This window comes from Arvicanthis niloticus, chromosome 15 (assembly GCF_011762505.2).
Source record: "Arvicanthis niloticus isolate mArvNil1 chromosome 15, mArvNil1.pat.X, whole genome shotgun sequence".
NCBI lineage: Eukaryota > Metazoa > Chordata > Mammalia > Rodentia > Muridae > Arvicanthis > Arvicanthis niloticus.
In genome coordinates, this window is record NC_047672.1 from 10,654,282 (window position 1) to 10,676,255 (window position 21,974).

At 42.9% G+C, this 21,974-nt stretch overlaps 1 protein-coding gene across 2 annotated transcripts in view; it reads right to left on the reverse strand.

Annotated features, from left to right (window-relative positions):
- Positions 1-17,314: 17,314 nt before the first annotated feature.
- Creb5 (cAMP responsive element binding protein 5) overlaps positions 17,315-21,974 on the reverse strand; it is a 392,746-nt gene continuing 388,086 nt past the window's right edge. The window contains exons 10-11 of one of the 2 annotated variants that reach the window (XM_076913325.1): positions 20,418-20,526; positions 17,315-19,536 (exon numbers count right to left, since the gene is read on the reverse strand). In XM_076913325.1, coding sequence (XP_076769440.1) covers positions 19,373-19,536; positions 20,418-20,526 — 273 coding nt within the window. In that variant the 3' untranslated portion in view covers positions 17,315-19,372. The remainder of the gene's footprint in view (positions 19,537-20,417; positions 20,527-21,974) is intronic. The other variant, XM_034519171.2, reaches the window with a different exon arrangement.

A 21,974-nucleotide genomic window follows, 5' to 3' on the forward strand; every position in this document is an offset into this window, starting at 1 on the left:
AGAACTGAAAATCAGAGGGAGGCAAAGGCATGGCAGCGAAGGATGAGGCCCCTGCCACACCCACCCCATACTCTGAGGCCACACATAGTTTAAGGTAAGGAGCTGGAACAAGGAACTAGTTTGCATATCCATTATTTCACATCAGTGCAAATGAGGGCCAGGTGGTCATTGAGGCTGAAGGCAGAGTGGCATCGAATGGAGATCATGAGAGTAACCAGGTTCTAAGTCACAACAAGGGAGTTGCTCTTCCAGAACTGACTGGTCTAAGGGACGAGAATGACTCACCATGGAAGACGCCCATCCGCAAGAAGAAAAGCTCGTGAGCATCTGTGATTTTTTTTTCTAACCTCAATATTTCACTCAATAGAAGTAGGGTGAAAAGAGTAATTTGGGATTCGCCCACTAAAACCCAACAGAAAGGGTGCACATGGGATGCATGTGTGTATTCTTACGGATCCTGGAGCATATTTGACCTGAGCCTCACCATCCACTGTCTTTTTTTTCACAATTGTGGTGAACCTTACTAAGTGACTCTAGAGGTGAAGTCTCTTGGATCAGATTAGTCTACATCTAGATTTGGATGGAACCGAGGCTATCTCCCCCCGACCCCCATCCATGGAAACTTGCGTGCTCAGGTTCATTCATGGTCAGACACTTTTTGCTACTTGTTTACATGTCATTATCAGGACACATCATCAATATTGTGTAAGCCGTAAAAGGTAACTTTCATCATATGACACCATGAGCCTGGCGGAATAGGCCAGGAAAGAGAAGGGCAGCTATCTGTATTCAGTGACATCATTTTAATCTCGGTTCTGACATTGAAAGTCCCATTCCAGAGATACAGAGGCTTCAGAGAGGTGTCACCACGCTGGTTTTCTTTGTGTGGCAAAGCAGCTGTTAAAGAATGCTGCACTTTACTTAAGTGAGTCTCCCACGGCTGGTTTAATGGACGCCTGAACATAAAAATCGCTCAGACCTGACCTGTGTCCATTCTGGCCCCTTGTTCTGGAGAAGTGGATAAGGCCTAATTGCATGATTTGGCTGTTTGCATACAAAAAGAGAACTCAAATGCATCTTATAAGTGAATACTTGGAAGGCGAGTAGAAATCCATCCATTAGTTGAAAGAGCTGAGCACACTGCAGGATGAATAGGAGACGCTCTGCTCATTAAGTGCCTAGTAAACTGAAACTGTAAGTTAACAAGAATGAAGCGAAATGGCCCAGTGGCTGAGCTAGTTTTTAAACCTGTAAATAAAACGAGCAACACCACGTGTGCCTCTGCAGAGAACTTGCCAGGATCTTTGTAAATGTGTTGTGTTTGTACTGTGTGAAAGCACATGCCAGTAAACATCTCAGTAATTCCCACTGCTTAGATTCACCCCCGGGTAAACAAGTTTTCTCTCTCTTGCCTTCTTGGATAAGTGCATGCATGCATGCGTGTGAGAGGTTATATGTCGATACACATATGGGGAGACACATGCACATGAGCGAACCAAAGGCATCTTTATCATCATGATTTAGAGACAGGTTTTCTCAAACTAAGCCTGAGCTCACAGCTTGCCACTATTCACCAGCTATGGAGTCCCCGGGATCCTCCTTGTCTCTGCCTCTCCAGCACTGGAATTTTAGGCTCAGACTACTACACTGGCTTTCCGAATGGGTGCTAGGTCCTTAGACTTGGGTCCTCAGAATTGTGTGGAAGACCTTTACCAACTAAGTCATCTTTCTAGTCCCTCTACTGAGGTCTTTGTGTCTAAAATATATTATTGTTGTTATTTGCGGGGCTGGCAAGTGTTCTCTATTGGTGTATCTCTACCTAGTGTTCTACATTGCAACCTGCGTTTTCCTTGGATATTTTAAACAGCAAGGCTTCCCAATTTTGCCTCCGACTGTGAGTTTAAGAGCCATGATGTAAGTCAGGAACACTTGTAGTATGATCTAGTTCTTCTAGGGAAGTTCTTCAGCTCCTTGCCCTAATCTGCCTTCCTGATGGGTCAACCTGACCCTACACACACTTCCTGGTGGGTCAAACTGACCCTACATGGCATTAGTGCTATTCAAATTCAAGTCACCCTGCGAGCTTCAGGACATGGCTCACTGGATCTCCCACCTAGTGTGGAATGTTTGAGGTAGAGCCCATGGGTCTGCATTTCTCCAGCATCCCAGGCAAGGATGATGCTGAGTTCCCCAGACTTCCCTTAGAGAACCAATGAGCTTCTTGCTTCTTCTTGTTCTCTGAACCATTCACTTTCTTGCTTAATAATACACATGAGTATGAGTATGCTGTGTAGTATTACATAAATACTGTAATGATTTGACATTTCTTATGGGTTGTCTCTGCTTTGCTTTCCCTTCTTCCCTCTCTCCCTCCCTCCTCCCTCCCTCCATCCATCCCTTCCTTCCTTTCTTCCTATTGTTTACTCTAGTTATAACTTATTCTGCTGTGACCATCCTGCATGATGAATTTAGTGATTTCTAAGATGAGTTAGGCACTTCAAATAATCCAGTGAATGTCACGGGGGCTCTTCTTTCTTTCATGAGAAAACAATAAAAATGAAACTTGCTTCAATTTCCTGTGAATCACAAAATTATCTGTGTTTTTTACTAGAAAGCAGAATCTCCCCCAGATGTATTTGCATCAAGTGAAGGCCAGAACAATACAGCCTTAAATACTGAATTCTCCTTCCAAGAAAGGGGCTATTCAAAAGTGTGAGAAGTTGCGATTTTATAATCTAAAAAACAAAAACACCTTTGAAAATGCATATGGGTAGGAGCCTGGAAGCTGGCTCTAGGAGAGCAGCAAGACTAGATGAAAGGACAGTCGGAGGCAGTCGCTAGGGAGACAGTGGGAAGGAAGCGGAACTGGAAATCAACAATGGATACAGTTTTGCTGGGTGAACCCTGGTTCTGCCTCAGTGAGCGTCTGTGGCCTTCTCCCACACCCTGCTTCCATCTCTATTGCTCTATTCACATGACTACGACTCTGAATCATAACCACATGCTGGGGAAGCTCCAGCTGGGGGTGGGGAGGGGCGTAGTGTGGTGACCTGGGAGTTTGTTCAGTGTTTAAAATTGGGTTCAAGATTCAATAGTTCTAATCAGCTCCTGTGTGACACCTGTGTGGCTCATTCACAATCACCGATCGCCAGGTCAAGCCCCACAGGTATGCACCCGTATAGCGGCTACTCGAGGAGAGCAACTCCACAGTCACACTTAGTGAAACCAACCATGCAGGACAGCTTCTACAGACATGCCTAGTACAGTCACCCATGCAGGATAGGGGAGGGTCCTCAAGCATCCTACTGCCACATTCTGGTTCTTACTGCATCTTATCTCCCAGCGTCCCATCAGTGTTTGGTTGACTGTGTCACCGCTGCTGCATATGACACTGGGGGCTCTTTTCCTGCCTTTGATCTAAGTGGCCCTGAAGCTGATGTAGAGGTGACTTAGCCCATCTTTGCTAAGCTGTTTTTCAGATCCCTTTCTCTTGAGCGAAACTGTTCATTTATCTTTGGTTTTCAGATGAATCTCATAACGTGTGTGTGTGTGTGTGTGTGTGTGTGTGTGTGTGTTAAAGTCAATTTTTTTTTTCCTGGCTCCCCTCCTTGAATTTAGGTAGGAAAATGAACTATGGTCAGAGATCACCATAGCTTTGAATTATTACTGCTGTGGTTGTTAGGTAGTCTCTCTGCCTAAGGGATGGAAGATTCTTCCCTTGCATAATTTCAGTCCTTCTCAGTGCCTGATATGATTTCTAACTCAGTGACAGATGGCCAGAGTGTCTCAATAAATTTTTATTGAACACCTTGTATGTTCAAAGCCCTCATGAGGACAGTAGTCTGAATTTTCAAGTTGATTATAACCCTGGAGAAAAAAAAAAACCATTTAGACAAAAGGGAAATCCATTTATATGAAACTGAAATAATGTCTCACTAGTGTTGACCCATAAATGATAATGTGCACTTACCCATTAGCGATGGCTCCATAGCAGGCAGGCCCAGTTTCTTTTGATTCTTTGAGAACTTCCTGCACTGATGTTAGACTAACACAGATCTGGCTACCACTGAATTTGCAATTTTCCTGAATTTCCCCCCTTCAGCGTGTACAGTTCTACTCAGTGACTATGTTTACTGGTTGGCATGGACAAAATTTAAATCAGTTTACATGTGTATATTACTTTTCTCATAGCTGTGACAAAATGCCTCTCAGAGGTCATTTAGGAAAGATTTCTTTGGGGCACATGGCTTCTGGGGGTACCATTAATCACCTGGAGAAGGCACTGTTGAATGGTGTTGTACAGCAGAAGCCTGTGGGTAGAACGGTGAGGAAGCAGGTGTCTGATGTGCTATGATGCTCAAAGACCTTTCTTCAATGACCCAGCCAGGTACCACAGCCTCCCCAGACAGCAATCAGCTGCAGACCACGGGTTAAAATCTAAGAGCCTACAGGAGACATTTTACATCCGCACGCTTTTCCGATCTGTAACTCTGACTTCGTAAGCACTGTGCAGGTGTGCATGCCACGTCATCTTGACTGGAGAGTGTAGTAGTCCTGATTTTACAGTAACTAACACCTTTAGAGGATAACTATGGGTTTTATACTCGGTGGCAGAGCCAGCATTCAGACCCAGGAAGGCTGATTTTGCCCATCATACTTTCTGGCAACTCATGGAGTTTGTTTGTACATTTAAAGAATATTTGTTAAAGCATTGTCATTTGCAATTTTTAAGAAATGTTTATTGTCCCTGATGAACTTTTGCAGTGCTTTACTCATTAGAAGAACTCTGAAATAGTTTTAAAAACTAAACACAGCTAAGTGGCTTTGGGAGCTTGGTTGTGGAAAATCTTTAATGTGACTCTAAATATTTTAATCTCTTATTAGTTAATGCCATTTTGATTTAATCAAAGGCGCCCCAGGCACAGTAGAGTAAGAATCATCATTCCATCATTAATGTTTAATGCCCAAGGTTTGCACTGGGAGATTGTTGTAGAACTCTGATCTTCCGGAGCACATTCCCCTGGACTTCTGAGAAGGCCGTTCATACAGAGGCACATAGTAGCCCTGTGACCAGACAACAGGAGTGGTTTTCTCTGAATGCACTAAAAACATCCTTGTGTGAAGAGTTTAGCTTATCTTTGTGGTTTGGGAAAATGTCCTTTTTCTCTTGATCTTTTTTTTTTTTTTTTATTTTACAAAAGATTTTTTTTTCCTTTTTAAAAAGACTCAGTTTTGATGGTTGTAGTAAATTAAATTTGTTGGGCCAATAGAGAAACCAGATAGAACATTTGGCCTAGTCATCTGGAGTCCCTACATCCAGCTTCAGTGTGGGCCTTGGGTGAGTCATTTGACAGCCTTAGGCCTCTGAGTCCTTGCTGCAGAAGGGGAAGTGGGAGCTTGCTTCTCTCTGCAGGGTGTTGCTGCTTCAAAGTCCAGCTCTCACACATCTCTTACTCCTGTTTCACAGAAGCATATGGAACAATGTCCCTTTCTTCCCTGTTCTTAGTCAAGCCCTGTCCATTGCTATTTTCAAGAAACAAAACCAGACCAATTTTAAAAACAAAACAACAACAACAAAAACAAACAAACAAACTCAAGGGCTTAATGTGGGGGGGGGGGGAGTGAGCTTGCAAACTCCCAAGTGTCTGAGCAGTCAGCTCTCCTGGCAGCTCTCTAACAAGCAGTGACTCAGGGCCGCCCTATTACCCACTTTCCCCCTCTCCCTGAGCTAGAGCTGGAATCTAGGACCTAAGCTATGTTAGGCAAATGTTCTGCCACTGAGCTACCTCCTAGCCTTCCTTTCTCAAGTAGCTCTTTCTTCTTTCTTTCTCTCTCTCTCTCTCTCTCTCTCCCTCTCTCACGCTCTCTCTCTCTCCTCTCTCTCTCTTTCCTCTCTCTCTTCCCCCCTCTCTCTTTCTTCAGAAGTAATTGACAGCCCTTGTCAGATGATGAGGTCATGAAACATCTGCTGTGAGTGAGTGTCATCCTGATCAATGACTTGACACATTGTCTTTACCCCTCTGGCTCTAGGTAGCTGAGCCTCCTTTAGTTGTCATACACATATGTGACAGCTTTCAAATGATAGCTTCTTCAGATTCTTGGTAACTAACACAATTATGCTCACACAGATTGGTGACTAATACAATTCAAGTAGCATTACTACAATTTAAAAGTTGCAATTGAAAGGAACTCTTAATCCAGCATTCCTTATGACAAATGTACTACAAACTCAGCATGATAATGCGACCGTGTTTCAGGTCCAGTAAGAATGCTCACATCTGTATGTCAAAGTCATGGGAAAGCTTTGATTTCCGAAGTGCAGTGAGCTGTGGCAGCTCGGATGCTTCTGAAGTGGTGCTCACAGATGTCACAGACATGAAAGACATTGGTTCTGTATCCCTGACCCTCCTCACCTCACACCTCAGTGTTCGAAGTCTCCTTTTCGGACACCTGCTATGTGGATCCTTCATCAGGGTCATCAGCCCTTGTTCTTGTGCATTGCTGTGAGCTTGCACATAACCTTGCACACGTTCCAAACTGCCAGAGAGGACCGGGTGTTTCTCCCATGCTCACTTCCTAAACAGGCCATAGAGCCTATTGGACATATCACTTGACACCAGTCTATTTAGATAGCTCTTAATGAACTCAGATAAAACTTATATCTATAAAATGCCTGTCAGAAGGTTCCAGACTCATGAGAAATGCAGGACGCAGGTATACCCTATAGACCACATCAACAGCCCATCAGTTGGGAAACTAACCCTGGTCTAAGTTAGCATTCTGAGCTTGTCTCCCATGATGCCTCTGGTTAAGGTAAGATTTTTCAAATGATCTGTTCTAGTCACTGAAGCCTAGATAAGCTTCTCAAGGACAAGAGTTGCTCTTTGTTTTCTTGATAGAAAAAGGACCAGAAAGGACGTACTTGACCTGAATTCTCTCCCTTGCTTTCTGAACTGTGCATGCCCTAGAATCCACATAGTTCTTTATGAGGAGACCAGGAGGTCTCAAGCATCTGAGAGTGGCCAGGAGCATCACAGAGCTGATGGCACTGACATGAACTTTCAGAGTCAATGCCAAAGACTCTAGGCTTTTATTATGTAAGGAAACCAAATATCTCTGTTTAAACCAGTGGTGTTGGCAGACTTCATTATGACATTGCGCATGTGTATACACTACACTTTCACCATATTTCTCCTTCTCACACCAACTGGTCTTCCTACCCCCTCCTAGACCTCCTGCCCCTTCTATGTGTTCTTTCTTTACTGACCCTGTGAGGTTCATTAAGGTGGCTCACAGGAAGGTTGGTGAGTGGATGTTAACAGAAAAGACATGATAATGGCAGGTGTGTGGGTATCTACCAGTGGCTACACCGATGAGGAATTGTTTGTAGCTTCCCTAATAACCATTAATTGTGTGTAATAATTTTCAGAAAGTGAAGGGGTCTCATGCGATCCTCCCTCTTCCATGATAGGATATTGGTGAGCCCAATCTAATGTAATTACAGCTACTGTGAATTCAAGGCTATGCCATACAAAGGCCTAGAAGTCTGTGCTCCATGCCTTCCCCCACTTGCCTTTGGCTCTTCCATTCTTTCTGCCCCTAATTCCAGGAAGATGTTTTCTGAGCCTCGAAAAGGTGCTATAGACATCCCATTTATGGCTGGCCAATCAACAGTCACTTATTCTCAGAACTGTGACCAGGTACGAGTCTCTGCACTTACCACTGCTTGCTGCAAAAAGAAGCTTCTCTGACCAGAGCCAACAGCATGACTAATCTTTGTGCATAAGCATAATAGATTAGAAGACAGTTTGATACTCACATCATATTCATTTAGAAAGACGGCAACAGCAGGTTCCTTACTAGAGCCTATGACCTCACCAGTCACAGGAGCCTGACTGGATGTACAGTACCAGATGTAACAACCACCCCTCCAACCCCATGGAATAAACAAGTCATAAAATTCAACCAGAAATTGGGTGGTTACCCACACAACAGGGATGCCACTATTGCACCAGTGGGGACACCTCACCTGGCTAGTTGGTATTGCTGCACTCAGTGTCTACAGTTGAGTAAGTCTGTTGGTAAAAGCAATAATACCCTGCATTAGCACCCTCCAGCACTATGAGGATCGGAGGCTAGCCAGTAGACAGGAAACATCACAGTTTCAGCTTGATCTCATGATGCCCTGTGACCACAGCATGTAGTATCTTCAGCACTGTCGTCCTACCATCTAGTTCTGGTGGCTCACCAATAGCAGTACCACTTGCCTGTATGATTTTAAGGGTTCTGGGGGTGTCCCTGACCTACTGTAGTCAACTCCAAACATTGGGATTCCACTTAATAGCCTATGGCACTAAGTGTATACGCACCCATTCAAGCAATTTATTTTTATCTGTATGCGTTCGTGTGTAGTGGGGAGGCATGTACTTGCCCTGGACACAACACACGCACAAAAAGGTCAGAAGGAAAGTTTGGGTGTCAGTCCTTACTTTCTAGTTTGTTTGAGATAGGTCTCATTGCTGCTGCATATGCCAGGCTAGCTTCTCAGGAACTCCTGCCAGTCTGCCATCTCCTTGTACAAGTACTGGAGTCACACACACATGGACTGCCATGTTGCCTCTGGGAAGGCAAGCTTAAGTTTACATGGCAAGTGATTTACCTACTGAGCCATCTCTCCATCCCAAACATTCTAATTGTTTTACTTTTAATTGGCTTATCAACTGTTGGATTTCCTTGCAGCTCTTTTTTTCCTTTTTTTTGTTTGTTTGTTTGTTTTTAGTGTATCCCTGTTTTTGGTTGAACCCTCAACACCCACTCCTCCTCCTCACCAAGGTTACTAAGACAGTAACAGGCTTTAAGAATGACTTAAATTGGATTCAGTATCTAGGAAATTAGTGTGGAATATATGTTACTTTCCCATCTAGGAAGGCACCTCTAGCCTACTTTCATTTCCATCATGTTGGCCCTGATGCATGGAGTGAGGAGTATTGCCTTCTCACATGGGTGAGCAGTGTTGCAGTTGTGTCTCCTTTCCCTCTAGCTTTGGGACTAGACCCTTTCTTAGGCCTCTGCAGCTTCCAAGTTCATTTGAACTGCAATAGACAAATGGGTCTATTTATCGTAAGGACGCTGGCTAGGCTCCCTCTGCAGCATCATGCTGTGAAGACAGCTGTAGTTGTCCGGTCCTTTAAGAACTTTTTGAACAGGAATTGACTGCTTGTAGGGCTCTCTTTCCATCCTTTCTTCCTAAACGTGTCCTGTATGATTTTATTTCTCTCCCTGATAGACATGGGGCTCCTTGGTTTAATGGAGAGTTGGTTCTTGATTCCAAGATTTTGTTTGTTTGTTTGTTTTTAATCAGAAAGGAGGAATGAACAAGGAGAAAAACAAGAGGAAGAAGTGTAGGGGGGAGTAAAAGAGAAAAAAAAAGAGAGAAGGGAAGTGTTCACTCCAGGCTCATTTCTGGTGATAGGATCCACTCCTGGGGGTAGCATGTTAGCCTAGAAACTTTGAGTTTGAGGACGTAGAAGACATAGAAAGACAGGGCAGTGTCTGTGGGCAGAGTTCTATTGGGGAAGCTTTGTTACCTCTCTCCGAGTGTGATTCCTAACAAGGGAGGTATATAAAGTACAAAGATGAGCATCTGGCCAGGCTGCAGCACACCATAGGGCATGAACACACACTGCTACCAATTCCTACTCTAGACTCTTCTCTTCTTTAAGTGCTCATTCCACCCCTTTCTTGTTTTTTTGGAGGATTGTTGAGAAATACTGTCCTGTTTCCTTGACCGAAAGACTTCTTAAGGTAGAGTCTATAGTAACTGGAGGGAGTCTGAGGTCAAGAATGTGTTCAAAACCCAGCACTTGGAGTAAGTGGACATAAAGTCCCACCTCCGAAACACTAACTGCAATGAATATCTGCTGGTCAAGGGAACATCAGTTTCCTCCATAGGAATGTCATTGGGACTACCAACCACACTGTGAGACATAGTCACTGGGACTACCAACCACACTGTGAGACATAGTCACTGGGACTACCAACCACACTGTGAGACATAGTCACTGGGACTACCAACCACACTGTGAGACATAGTCATTGGGACTACCAACCACACTATGCAACAGGTTCCAAGCTCAGGAGTAGCTGGTCAACAAACTGGGCTCTGTGGTTTTGCTTCTCTCTCTCTCTCTCTCTCTCTCTCTCTCTCTCTCTCTCTCTCTCTCCCTCTCCCTCTCCCTCTCCTCCCTCTCCTCCCTCTCCTCCCTCTCCTCCCTCTCCTCCCTCTCCTCCCTCTCCTCCCTCTCCTCCCTCTCCTCCCTCTCCTCCCTCTCCTCCCTCTCCTCCCTCTCCTCCCTCTCCTCCCTCTCCTCCCTCTCCTCCCTCTCCTCCCTCTCCTCCCTCTCCGCCCTCTCCTCCCTCTCCTCCCTCTCCTCCCTCTCCTCCCTCTCCTCCCTCTCCTCCCTCTCCTCCCTCTCCTCCCTCTCCTCCCTCTCCTCCCTCTCCTCCCTCTCCTCCCTCCTCTCCTCCCTCTCCTCCCTCCTCTCCTCCCTCTCCTCCCTCCTCTCCTCCCTCTCCCACCTCTCCTCCCTCTCCTCCCTCTCCTCCCTCTCCTCCCTCTCCTCCCTCTCCCTCTCTCATCTGTCTCTTTCTCTCTCTTCTTCTTCTTTTTCTTCTTCCTCCTTCCCCTCCTCATCCTCTTCTTTCTTTTCTTCTCTACTTCCTCTTTCTCCCCCTCTTTTTCCCTTTCTCCTCCTTCTCTTTCTCCTTTCTATCTCCTTCTTTGTTTTAGTTTGTTTTGATTTTTATTTTTCATTTCTTTGTTGTTTTCTGAGAAGGAGAGAGAAGGTGAGGAGGATCTAGGAAGAGTTGAAGGGAAAGGAATAGAAGGAATATAAAAAAGTCTTGTATAAAAATTAATGTTTTTTAAAGAAGAAATTGTGTTCTATTCTCACCTTTAAGGATATTATTCCAGCGTCCGCAGGAATGCCTATAAGATTGTAAGAAAAACCTTTCTTGGAAAGTACATGTCGAAAATCATTTCAAAGCAAGAGAATGGAAAATCATTATAGCACTTGAGGGAAAAATATCCTTTTAATGAAAGCTGATTCTTATGCTTTGAATATCAAAGCCTATAAGCTGAGCCATGACATAGAGAAAAATATAGCTTATAAAATTACTTTAATTATTTTAATCTTTTTAAAAGATTTATTTTATGCAGTGAGTGCTTTGGCCTAAATGTATGTACAGAAGCCTCTTTCTTCCCTTGTACCCTGTGAGCTGGAGTCACAGACAGATACAAGCCACCATGTATGTGTAAGAAACTGAACCCAGGTCCTCTGCAAAAGCAGTAAGTGCTTTTAACTGCTGAGCCAACTCTCCATCCTTGGCTTTAATCTTTACTAAATGCTCTGTTTCAGCCCCAAGCTTTTAAAACAACAAGAGCCCATCCTTCATTCACTCATGGATGCACTCACTTGATAAACGTTTAACATCTGCCTTGCACATGGTGGTGTTCTAGTCTTCTCCCTGGCTTGAACCTCATGGTGTGCCTTATAGTTGTGAGACTTGATTTCTATAAAGTACTTCGAGAGATATCAGTGGCTTTCACTAAGTCACCATTTTTCCTCTCTATTCCCTTTTGGAAAATCCTTCTTTATCTCCATAAGTCAGAGGTTCAAGCCCCTATCATCCAGCTTCCCCAGACAGGCCTAATGAGAACCATGGGGCTAGTATGTGGACCCAGGTTCTCTCTCCTGGGGAACAGGGATTAAAAGATTGAGGCATCTTGAGCTGCTTTGGGGGTTTTCATTGAGAGACTTTGAGTATGCTGCTGGACAAGGCCATCAGAAATGCTGGAGTGATAGAACTGGCTGAGAAGACAATGCAGTGCACATAGAAAGAGGTCCAGACAATGTAGAATGAGAACACGAGGCACACATAGAACCAGACACACATAGAACCAGATAGTCCTGTCTTCCCAACGACCTCCTTGTTTGGATGCAGTGTGACATCTTTCACATCTGTCCAATAACTCTTTTATTACTTGAGCCTTCCTGGCAGGACTCCACCTCTTTAAGTAAACCTACTCAGTCTAAGAGAAAAATCATGATCAAAGCAGACAAACCAGGTTTACACAACAATGCTCCACTTAAGATAATGCAAATGAGGTCCTAATGGGTTATGGAAATGTAAGAGGAACTATCAGCTTTCTAGCCAGAAGAAAATTGAGTGAAACTTATACGCGAACTAAGTTCTTCCTTCTGACTCATGTGGAGAACAAGCCAGCAGTTCCCGTCCTAAGAACATGCAAATAGAAGTGACCCATGGCCAACCTTTCAGAGCTTAGAGAGCCTGCAATGCAGGAACATGGTTTCTAAGGGTTTATGGAAGAATTCTGGAAGCGTCTTCAGTTCAGTTTCCCATAGGTCTAAGGAAATATAGTATAGTATGGGGATATCAGGTAAGAGGAAAGAGAATTATTTAAAAAGTTACTTAAAGAGTAAAAGCCATAAATAAGAAGGAGGGAGCCCTCTAGAAGACTTCAGGAGCCGTTGCCATACCCAGGGAGAGGCCAAGTGAAGCACTTCCCTGTGGCCAGTGGTGGTTTCTTGGTTCTTCAAGATAACCGGAGCATGAACTGAGGATGTCTGGTTCTAAGATCAGCAAAGCTCCACCCTCATTCATGAAATATAGGTGCAGTCATCCCAGTAAGAATCTGTTACACGGTGTTCTCGGCTGAGAGGCTGGATGGAAAAGGAGGCATGCAGAGATACTCTGGGAGGGAGAAATTCTCACCCAGGCTGTCCTTACATAACCATGGCCGTTGGGGATGGAGTGAGCCTTGGTTTACCAGGAAGCACTGAGACTCTGTGAAGAATAGAAGCCGTCATCTCCAAGCCCAAATTTCACCAGACAAATGTTACACGCGTTCTTTGCATTTGAGTGCTTTATTATATTGGAATTGCAGTGATATTATTAACATTTGTACAAATGCACAAAATCTTGTCTCTTCTTGCTAGAAAGAGAAGTAAAAATCTGACCTAGTCGAACAGTCTTAATGAACTCATTGTCCACTGGTAACAATAGGTATGTTCACAATGCAACAAAAAGCTAAACAGAAAATTAAACACATTAAATGCTGCAGCAAATATTTACACGTACGGCATATGTACCCCCCTAGGTTTTTTTTTTTCTCCCTCCAATTGGAAGGTGGTTGCTTTACAGACAGACACACAAACACAAAGGCTTTGCTGATTACAATGACAAACAACCCCAAGTCCAGAACTTAAAGTGACGGCACCTTTTTTTTTTTTGGGGGGGGGAACTTTTTCAGTCAACACTTAACTTTACACAGTGCTAAACTTTTTTTTTTCTATTATAATTTTTGGACAATGTTTCTATTCCAATTGTCCCACAACATCGTGTTTGAATAGAGCCATTGTTTGGGGGCCTTTTCAGAAGACCCCAATGTTGTCTACTCTCTATGGGGGACGTTTCAAGCTTATTGATTTATTTATTTTTCACTCAGAGACAATCCTCAAAGGCAGTTTCTCTCTGTGAGGCAGATGAGATTAGCAGAGATCTTGGACGGGTTGGAGTGGGCAGGTCTTCTTGCCTGAAGCTGTTTGGGAGGGGTCCTTTCTCTTAACTCCCTGCCCTGGGGCACCACTACTTTCTCTTGCAATTTCGGTATCCAAAAGGCAATGTGGGTACTCTAAAGGAGCAAACAAGAATCTAATGCACTGACTGTGTGGAGGATTTTAATGATGTATTTAAAGCTAATTTATTCAGGTCCCACATTCTCCAATGTGAGGCAAAATGATTTTATGTTTTAAAAAATACCTGTAAAGTTCTAGGATATAAACCCCAAGGTAGAACCTTAAATGGCTTAGGAAAAACTTCCTAGGTCCTGTGTTCTGATGAGCTAGACTCTTTAACTCGGTTTAAATATAGCAGTTGATTATTGATTCCTTTCTGATGATAAGCTTGGAAAAGCATCAGAGGGCCACTTAATGGTATTAATGTTTGAACAAATGCTGGCAGTTTGGCTTTACCCTATCTTCAGTTTGCAGTTAAATAGGTTTTTTTCTTTTTTCAAAAAATAGATGATTTATAAGGAAAAAATATATAAACACTCTTTAGGCAATTTGGCTACAAGCATTACATCACTGAAAAATCCCACAAGGAATAGCAAGAGAGTTTGAGCACGCGGACATGTTTCTATTGTCACAACACGATGAACTAGGCTGAATTCAAAAGTTCTATGTGTGTTTTGGTATCGGATGTTTACTTGTGAGTTTATTGCTCTTGCATTCTCTGATCTTTCCTTAGACTGTAATTATAAAACAGAGGTGCTGTCTTTAATAATGTTACAAGGCAATATTGTATTTTTGAGACCTAGGAATGGGAGGACAGGGCCATTTGTAAGGTTGCTTCAGCAGCCTTACAAAGACTATGACTAGGACAACAGTGAAGTGTGCATCGTGGCACACGAGAAGATAAGTCTCCTGGCTTATTCAGGGCATTTTGGTTTGGAGGATGAGATAGAAAACTCATAAGCCTAGCTTAGTTGCTGCCTCACGCCCATTGCATGATATAACCATTTCCAAAACAATGCAAGGAAGAAAGAGATCAAGGGGACAAACCATATTGTGTACTGACCCTTCTTGGCATTCTTTAGCAGGTTTCACAAGTCTGTGAGAAGCTCTGCTTAGCCACACCAGCAATGAGTGTGCACACATTAACGGGGCGGGCGTAAATTTTCTGGAAGGCATTTGAAGCGGTGCGGCAGAGAGCCTTCACAGAACAGTTGTAAAAGGGTGGAGCCAAGGCAAGCTGAAAGGTCAAGAAAGAGGTTAGACAGAGGCAGAGGAAAGGGAAGGGAAGGGATCAAAGAGCTAAAGTGCAACTTTAAAATATAAATTATTTTTTAAAAAGCAGAAAAGAGGTTCTGAATCATTGCTGTCGCATAGGCACAGGTTTATCCTGGGAAGGTGCTTCTCTTTCCCTTCTGATACAATAGGGCTGGGGGTGGGGCTGGGGGTGGGGCTGGGGTGGGGGTGGAGCTTAAAAGCTTAAAGCTGCTGCACACAGTTCCTTGGTTGTTCGGGAGGGGCCAGGCAGCTCCAGGGAGCTAAGGGATGCTGGATGTTCTTGGAGAAGGGCGTGCAGTGAAGAGAAGCTGGGAGGAAGGCATTTTATGCGTGAAAGAAAAGCCGAAGAAGCTCTGGGTCCCGTCACTGATGCCCTGTAGTTGAATTTGCTTCCTAAATGAAAGAGCTTACGTTAAAAAAAAAAAATGAAAAGAAGAAATACATGTTTTTTTTTTTTTAACTTGCTCTGAATGTAGCTTAACTAATAACTCACAGAGCAGTAAACAAGCCTCAAAAGATGCACAAAGATCTAAGCACGGGCTTCCAGCAAATGATAGAGCCATCCAAGACCCTGAAAACAGCATCCTAACTAGGGCAGGTGATTATGGACTAACATTTTCAAGACACATAGAGCCTACAGAAGAATACTGTTCAAATGGAATGTTTAAAATAACATTTATTAATAAATATCTTATACATTCTAAATTAATAGATTCCTGTTCAAATTTTGCTTTGGTCCTTGAATCCCACTGTACATACATACATATATATTTTCTTAGATGGTTTTGCTCAAAAGGAAGGACATTCTATTCTAACTGAAAGGCTAGTTTTATAGCAGTTACTGGTGCTTAAAAAATAAGGCCAGCTAAGGGCTGGATTTTTATTATTATTATTGAAGCTGGTTTATGATTTTAATGGCAAACTCTAAGCCACTATAATTTGCTTTGCTAGCAGGCAACAGTCAGCTGAACATTCCCTACTGACACTTCTCTTGCAATACCCACCGCATTTTATTTATTGATTAGATAAGTTCCTAGGAGTACTGACTAAGTCGCCCCAATTCTTATGACACACACTGCAACAGCACACACACTATTGGTTTTTTTTTTTTTTTAATATGGCAACTTGCATACGTTGACATGTGGGTAAAGAGATGACTAGGGTCACCAGCACCAGCAAACCATAACTAACTCAATATCTAGCTTTGAGATTAGCACACTCATCCAGGACTGGGACTTGCAGTCTACCTATCCCAGCATCATAGATTGAGAAAGGTGTCTCTAAGAAGCCTTAGTGTACAATGCCTTTCTCTCGGTGAGTGAGAATGTGTATTAAGTTTCCAGCTCTAGGCATGTTAGGCAGGGGGGTACTGGAGAAGTGCCCAGGAGGCTGGCAGGGATTTCAGAAGCAGATCCTGTGATAATGGAGCCACACAGGAGTAAGAGAGGCAGTGTTACTAGAACTCTCCTTCCCTCCTTGGATCGGGAGGGACTCTGAAGGCTGTTACCACTGACTCCTGAATGTCTGCATGGCTGGCATTGGTAACTGGATGGGAGAAGACAATTAAAGGGAATTAAAGAGATACTCTCCCAAAGTCGTTGGTGTATGGCAGAGAGTACAAGGGTCATTTCAGGCAGGCTCTGAGATCTGGTGAAGGATGAACCTTTCTGTGGAATCTTGACTATGGATCTAGACCAGGAATTAGATTTCACCAGAAGTTTTTCTCTTGACTGACAGCAAGCTGGCATCCTCACTGACTCTGTCCATACTGCAAACAAACACACCTAAAGGGCCTGCCCACAACAAGAAGGCAGTTTATTCTAATTATATGTTGAGAAAGGTTTGCTGTGTGTGGTGGCTTGCCTACTTAGCATAAAAAACAGACATAATTGAGCTATAAATAATGCACATCAGTCAAGCTGTTGAGTTGCTGAATTAAGAAAACCCAGGCAAGTTCTTAACTGCAAAGGCTGCCCCTTGAACAGCTAAGGATTTCAGTAGAGAAGTGGGAGAGACACAAATGGAAAACCATCATTTTAGTGGTGGGTCACTCCCTGGACCTTGTGGTATTACTAGAGGATTAAAAAACATTCATTTCTTCAAGTGCTATACATGCAGGCAGGAGAAAAAGGTCCTGTTTACTCAAAGCAGGTGTCAGATAAAAACTACAGGCTCTGCCACTCCAGCTCGCCCCCTTCTCCTTTGAAGGGAGCAGAGCACCTACCTGATCTAAGGAAGGAATTTTGCAGAAAATTACCTTTGATTTTTTTAAACCAAAGCTGTGAATGTTAACTTCTTTCAAATCTAAGGCTTACACATTTCTTAGCAAGCCAGTTAGGTTAAACCATTTTGTTACTGCTGGAATTAAGAAAAAAAAAATAACGACAATATTAATTTAGTATTTAAAATACTTGAAAATGATACATTTTCCTAAAATGCAATAGAAATTTCTGTTTGCTCCATCTTCTTTCTTCCCTTTTCATTTTTCTTTTTATTTTTTTTTCATTTGTTTTTGATTTTTAGGTCATGTATCCTTCCACTTTTCTGAACAGCCAAACTTGTCTCTCTCAAAAGCACAGCATACGTGAAAAAAATTGTTGATAAATATTGATTTTTTTAAAAAGCAAGTTACTAGATAAAACTGAAACTAGTTATAAAAATCATGCTTCAGAGCCCTCATATTTTCTTTTTTTTTTTCCTCTAAAATAGATTTTTTTAAACTATAGTGAGCGAAAAAGTACATCCTTCCTTACTGAACTTTTATAAAAGTGACGGCTTTTGTAAAATACTGTTCTTTTAAAACCTATATTGTTCATAAACACACTCTCTCTCTCTCTCTCTCTCTCTCTCTCTCTCTCTCTCTCTCTCTCTCTCACACACACACACACACACACACACACACACACACCACTCAGGCACACACACCCATGTGCACACACACATAGGTTAGGAGGTGAATTATTTGGGCAGAGATGAAACACCAGCACATGCCCAGACTGCTAGTGAGAAACATTAGCCCCTCTTATTTGTGAAACGCGATATTAAAACACCAGCGAAGTAGAATGGCTTATTTCAAGGAGGCACAACTGTGGTTTGGGTTTGATCTGCTTTCCATAATGGGCAAGTCCATGGACATTGCTGAAAATATAAATCAGAACTATTCAGATGGGCACACCAGCCTGGCCACCTCCATGGGACTCTGTCAGCAGCCAAAGAGTCTGACTCTTCTGGCAGGCTGCAAGGACCCTGAGAAACACTGGCCTTGCTTTCTCTCTGTTTCTCCAGGAGTGAGTTTGCTTTTGCCCACCAGAACAGCAGAGCTGGTTCCACAGGCTTAAGAAAAAAAATAATAATAAATCTTAGGTTATTAGCAGCTGATGATTGAACAATGTAATCTGTGTAGTGAACAGAGCCCTTCTGAACTATTATATAGTGCATGGATTTTTCGACATTATAGACAGGCCATAGAAGCGAGCTGTAATTCGAGGGTGTGATGTTAGAGCCCACATCCTTATTTGAATTTTCACAGTTGGGGCTTACAAAGTCCCTTTCCCTAGTGTCTCCACAGCTGGCATTCAACAGTGCTTCACCTATAACCAAACCACCTATTATTTGCTCTGGTTATTAAAAACATTAAATCAGGCACATTAAACATCTCCTGGTTGCTATTTTGTGAAAGGCAAGAATTGAATGAACTCCAGCTGTGGGTTAAACTGCGGCTAGGCCCACAGTTTCAAGATTTGCTTTTTCTCTTCTTTAAACATTATTTTCTTCTTCACATGCAAAGCTATAGGAGAGGAAAGGAAAGAGAAGAAAAGTCAGAACAAAGAGTGAACAAAGGATCTGGGGAAAGGGAAATGATGACGGATATTGGACATCTGAACAAGTGGACAAGAGGGGAAGGAGAGGGCCTGAGATGCTTGGTGGCTTTCTTGGGATATCGATGGACCACAGTTTGTTTGTTTGTTTGTTTGTTTGTTTTCCTAGCAAGAGAAAAAAATATTCAGGAAGGCCCATGTATTTATCTGAGATTCTGGCGATGTCACAGCACAAACTCAACATGAGTTATGACATCATGAGCTTTCCCACCCAGTTACTGTGTGGATCCATCTCGCTCGACATCTAAGCATACCTCATTTTGGCTAAAAGCTGTAGTTTAACAAGATTCACTGTTCCAGGCAAAGGGTTGGGCTGGTAAGAATGAAACCATGGCTATATACAGGAAAGGTTTCGTTTATAAACAAGAAACTGGTACCAGAAAATTGCAGAGAAGCACCAACGTGCTCCCCAAGCTGATAGATATTCATTGCATATCTCCCTTTTTTCTTATATAACTAAGTATAAAAGACAACATTTCCATAATAACTATAAAAATGAAAGCCAGTCTTTGAACGGCTGAGGCGTCTTCCAGGTCTGAGTTAATTCTAAAAATGCCCTTTTGAGAAAGGATGTATGGCATGCTACAGCTCTTCTCAAAGGCAGGGTCTGACCAATGCCTTTTAAAGAATAGGATTCAGGTCTGTTCTGTGAGTTGTGAGCTGACTGAGGGTGGAGCTCCCCACGACCTCGCTGACCGAAGAGGATGTAGTGATGGTGTTATGCTGGATAACTTGCTGCTGAGAGCATGCTGGCACGGGGCTCGCAGGAGGGCTGCTCTCTGGACCTAGGAGAGAACACAGACAAATATAGCTCTTTCTTGGGGGACCGCCTCAGGAACAAATAGAAATGCTATTGGACATTAAACCTTGTGTAGAGAAGCTTCATACATTTTCTTCTGGAAGGTAAGGCCAAAGCTTCATTTTAAACTGAGCTCACCAAGCTAAGCCTCCCAGGTTCATATCTGAAGGAAAAGCCAGACTTCCCCAACAGTAAGATGACCCCGTAAAATGCATTTGAGCCTTGGTGTGTGAATTCCTCTGTCTTGTATTTTCAGATAGCCGTTCGCATATTAAATGTGGAAAAATACTCACATGTAGTGGGAGAATCTGTGTTGCTCAATCTAAAAAATTATTGGAAAACAAATTGACCTTCAGCCACGATTCACTGTTCCTCCTGCCTTCCCTTATTCATCTAGCATTTAGTCTACTGCCACTCCAAGTGCAGAAAGCAGAGCCAGGGAGAAGGGGCCCCACATTGCTTGCTGATAAACAGGGGGAGCCCAGGAGCTTTGCAGCCTTGGGCAACATGCAGCATCTCTGGAGACACTAGAGGCAAGTGATACAGCCAGTGCTGCCTCCCAGCTCACAGATTTCTCAGGAGGATGAACTGGACATTCCCCCCCACCCCCCCACCCCCGACTTCCTTGCTACAAAGCTGGAATTTGGTAATGTGCTACCAGAGAAAGTAAGGCCAGACTTCTGGGCATGGTTTTGGAAAGAGGTCAGGAAAGACAGCTCCCCCCTGGCAGAAGCATCTGTAGTCTCTCAGTAATTCCCACGTATCTGTCTGGGTGTGCAACCTATGCTGTAGTTTTCCCTTGTAATATAATTCAGAGCAAAATGAGAGAGAACAAGTTTTCTTCTAAAGAATAAAAAAGTGACTTACTTAAATACCCTTGTGATTCTTTCTGCATGGCTGTTATTGGACAATCTTTATGTGTTAACAACAACTGCTTCAGCTGGGCCACCTCATTTTTCAACATGGACACTTCATTCTGGGAAGACATATTAAAATTTTGTTGAGAAGACCAAAGAATTATCAAGCACAAAGTCCCATCCACTTTCAACAGCAAAATTATCAAGCTTAACTGAAGTGTTCAAATGACATTAAGAAAGTTATTTAGAGGGATTGATCTGAATTTTGTAGTTTCCCTTCAATATGACCCTCTTATTTGGTATGGGTCTTTTGGGGAGACCACAGTTTAACTCAAGAACTAAACTCTACTTAAAAAGCAGACCATGCCATTTAAGCGATGGGCTCTGGAACAAGGTTATATAGCTGAGATTCCCAGGCTTCACTGACCATGTGACCTGAGATCATGTGACCGAGTATTATCTAACACAATTTGGTTAACCTCCACCAACCTCATTTACAGCATTTAGAAGATGGAGTCAGAAACGGTACAATGTACAATAAACTCAATGACACCCCTGATACAAACATGCCTTTCCAAGTAGAAATCACCTAGGGAAGAAAGTTTCTAGAAGTCTAGAAGTTACTTGAAAAACTGAAATTGTTTCTTTAATGAAAAGCTCCCACTTGCAAATGCATTTGGAACATTGGATAAACTGCACACTGAATAGAATTGCTAATAATGTAATGAAAGTCTCATCTGTAAAAGCTTTCCCCATTATCCTTCACACCACAAAATAATGGTAATAGCGAGAAATTCACCTAAACATGAATAAATCACTTAATGGTACAGGAAAATGGCTCTTAAATCTGAGAGCATTCATGAAGGCAAATAGTACCTTCCACTTCCCCGTGAGTATGATTGATAAGCGGCCAGGCACGGTCCAAAGTGACTTTTGGCAATCCGGGACAACTTTATTTTACAAGAGAATTCATATTAGCCTTCAACCAACTCCTCTTTGAACTTTAACTGAATAATCTTGCTTAAATAACATTCTTTGTTTCCCCTCACCAAGTTCTCCTATTTTTAAAAATAGTATGTACAAGAGAAATTCACCTTTAGACCATTATAAATCTTTAAATATATGTTTAAAAATAAAAGAAAACCACTCAAGCTGAAACGGAGAATTGTGGTGCGCATACATTTGTACATGCACACAGCGAGATGAACCGTCCCGCCACACGCACACTTTAGCACTGATGCTTTTCTGAACACACCATTCCAGATACCCTAGCAAAACTGGCAGCTGCAGATGATGTAGACAATGAAACTTAGAAACCGTCACATAGAACCCACACTTTCTCTACCGTGGCCAAGAAAAACAACTATCGAAGTATAAAAGCCAAACTTGGGGGTTGGTGAGATGGCTCAATGGGTAAAGGTGCTTGCACCAAGGCTGATGACTGGGGCTCACTCTCTAGACTCCACATGGTAGAAGGAGAGAATGAATGTCCACAAGTTATCATCTGATTTCAATGTGTATGACATGGCACATGCAAATTCCACCATAACCAACCAACCAACCAACC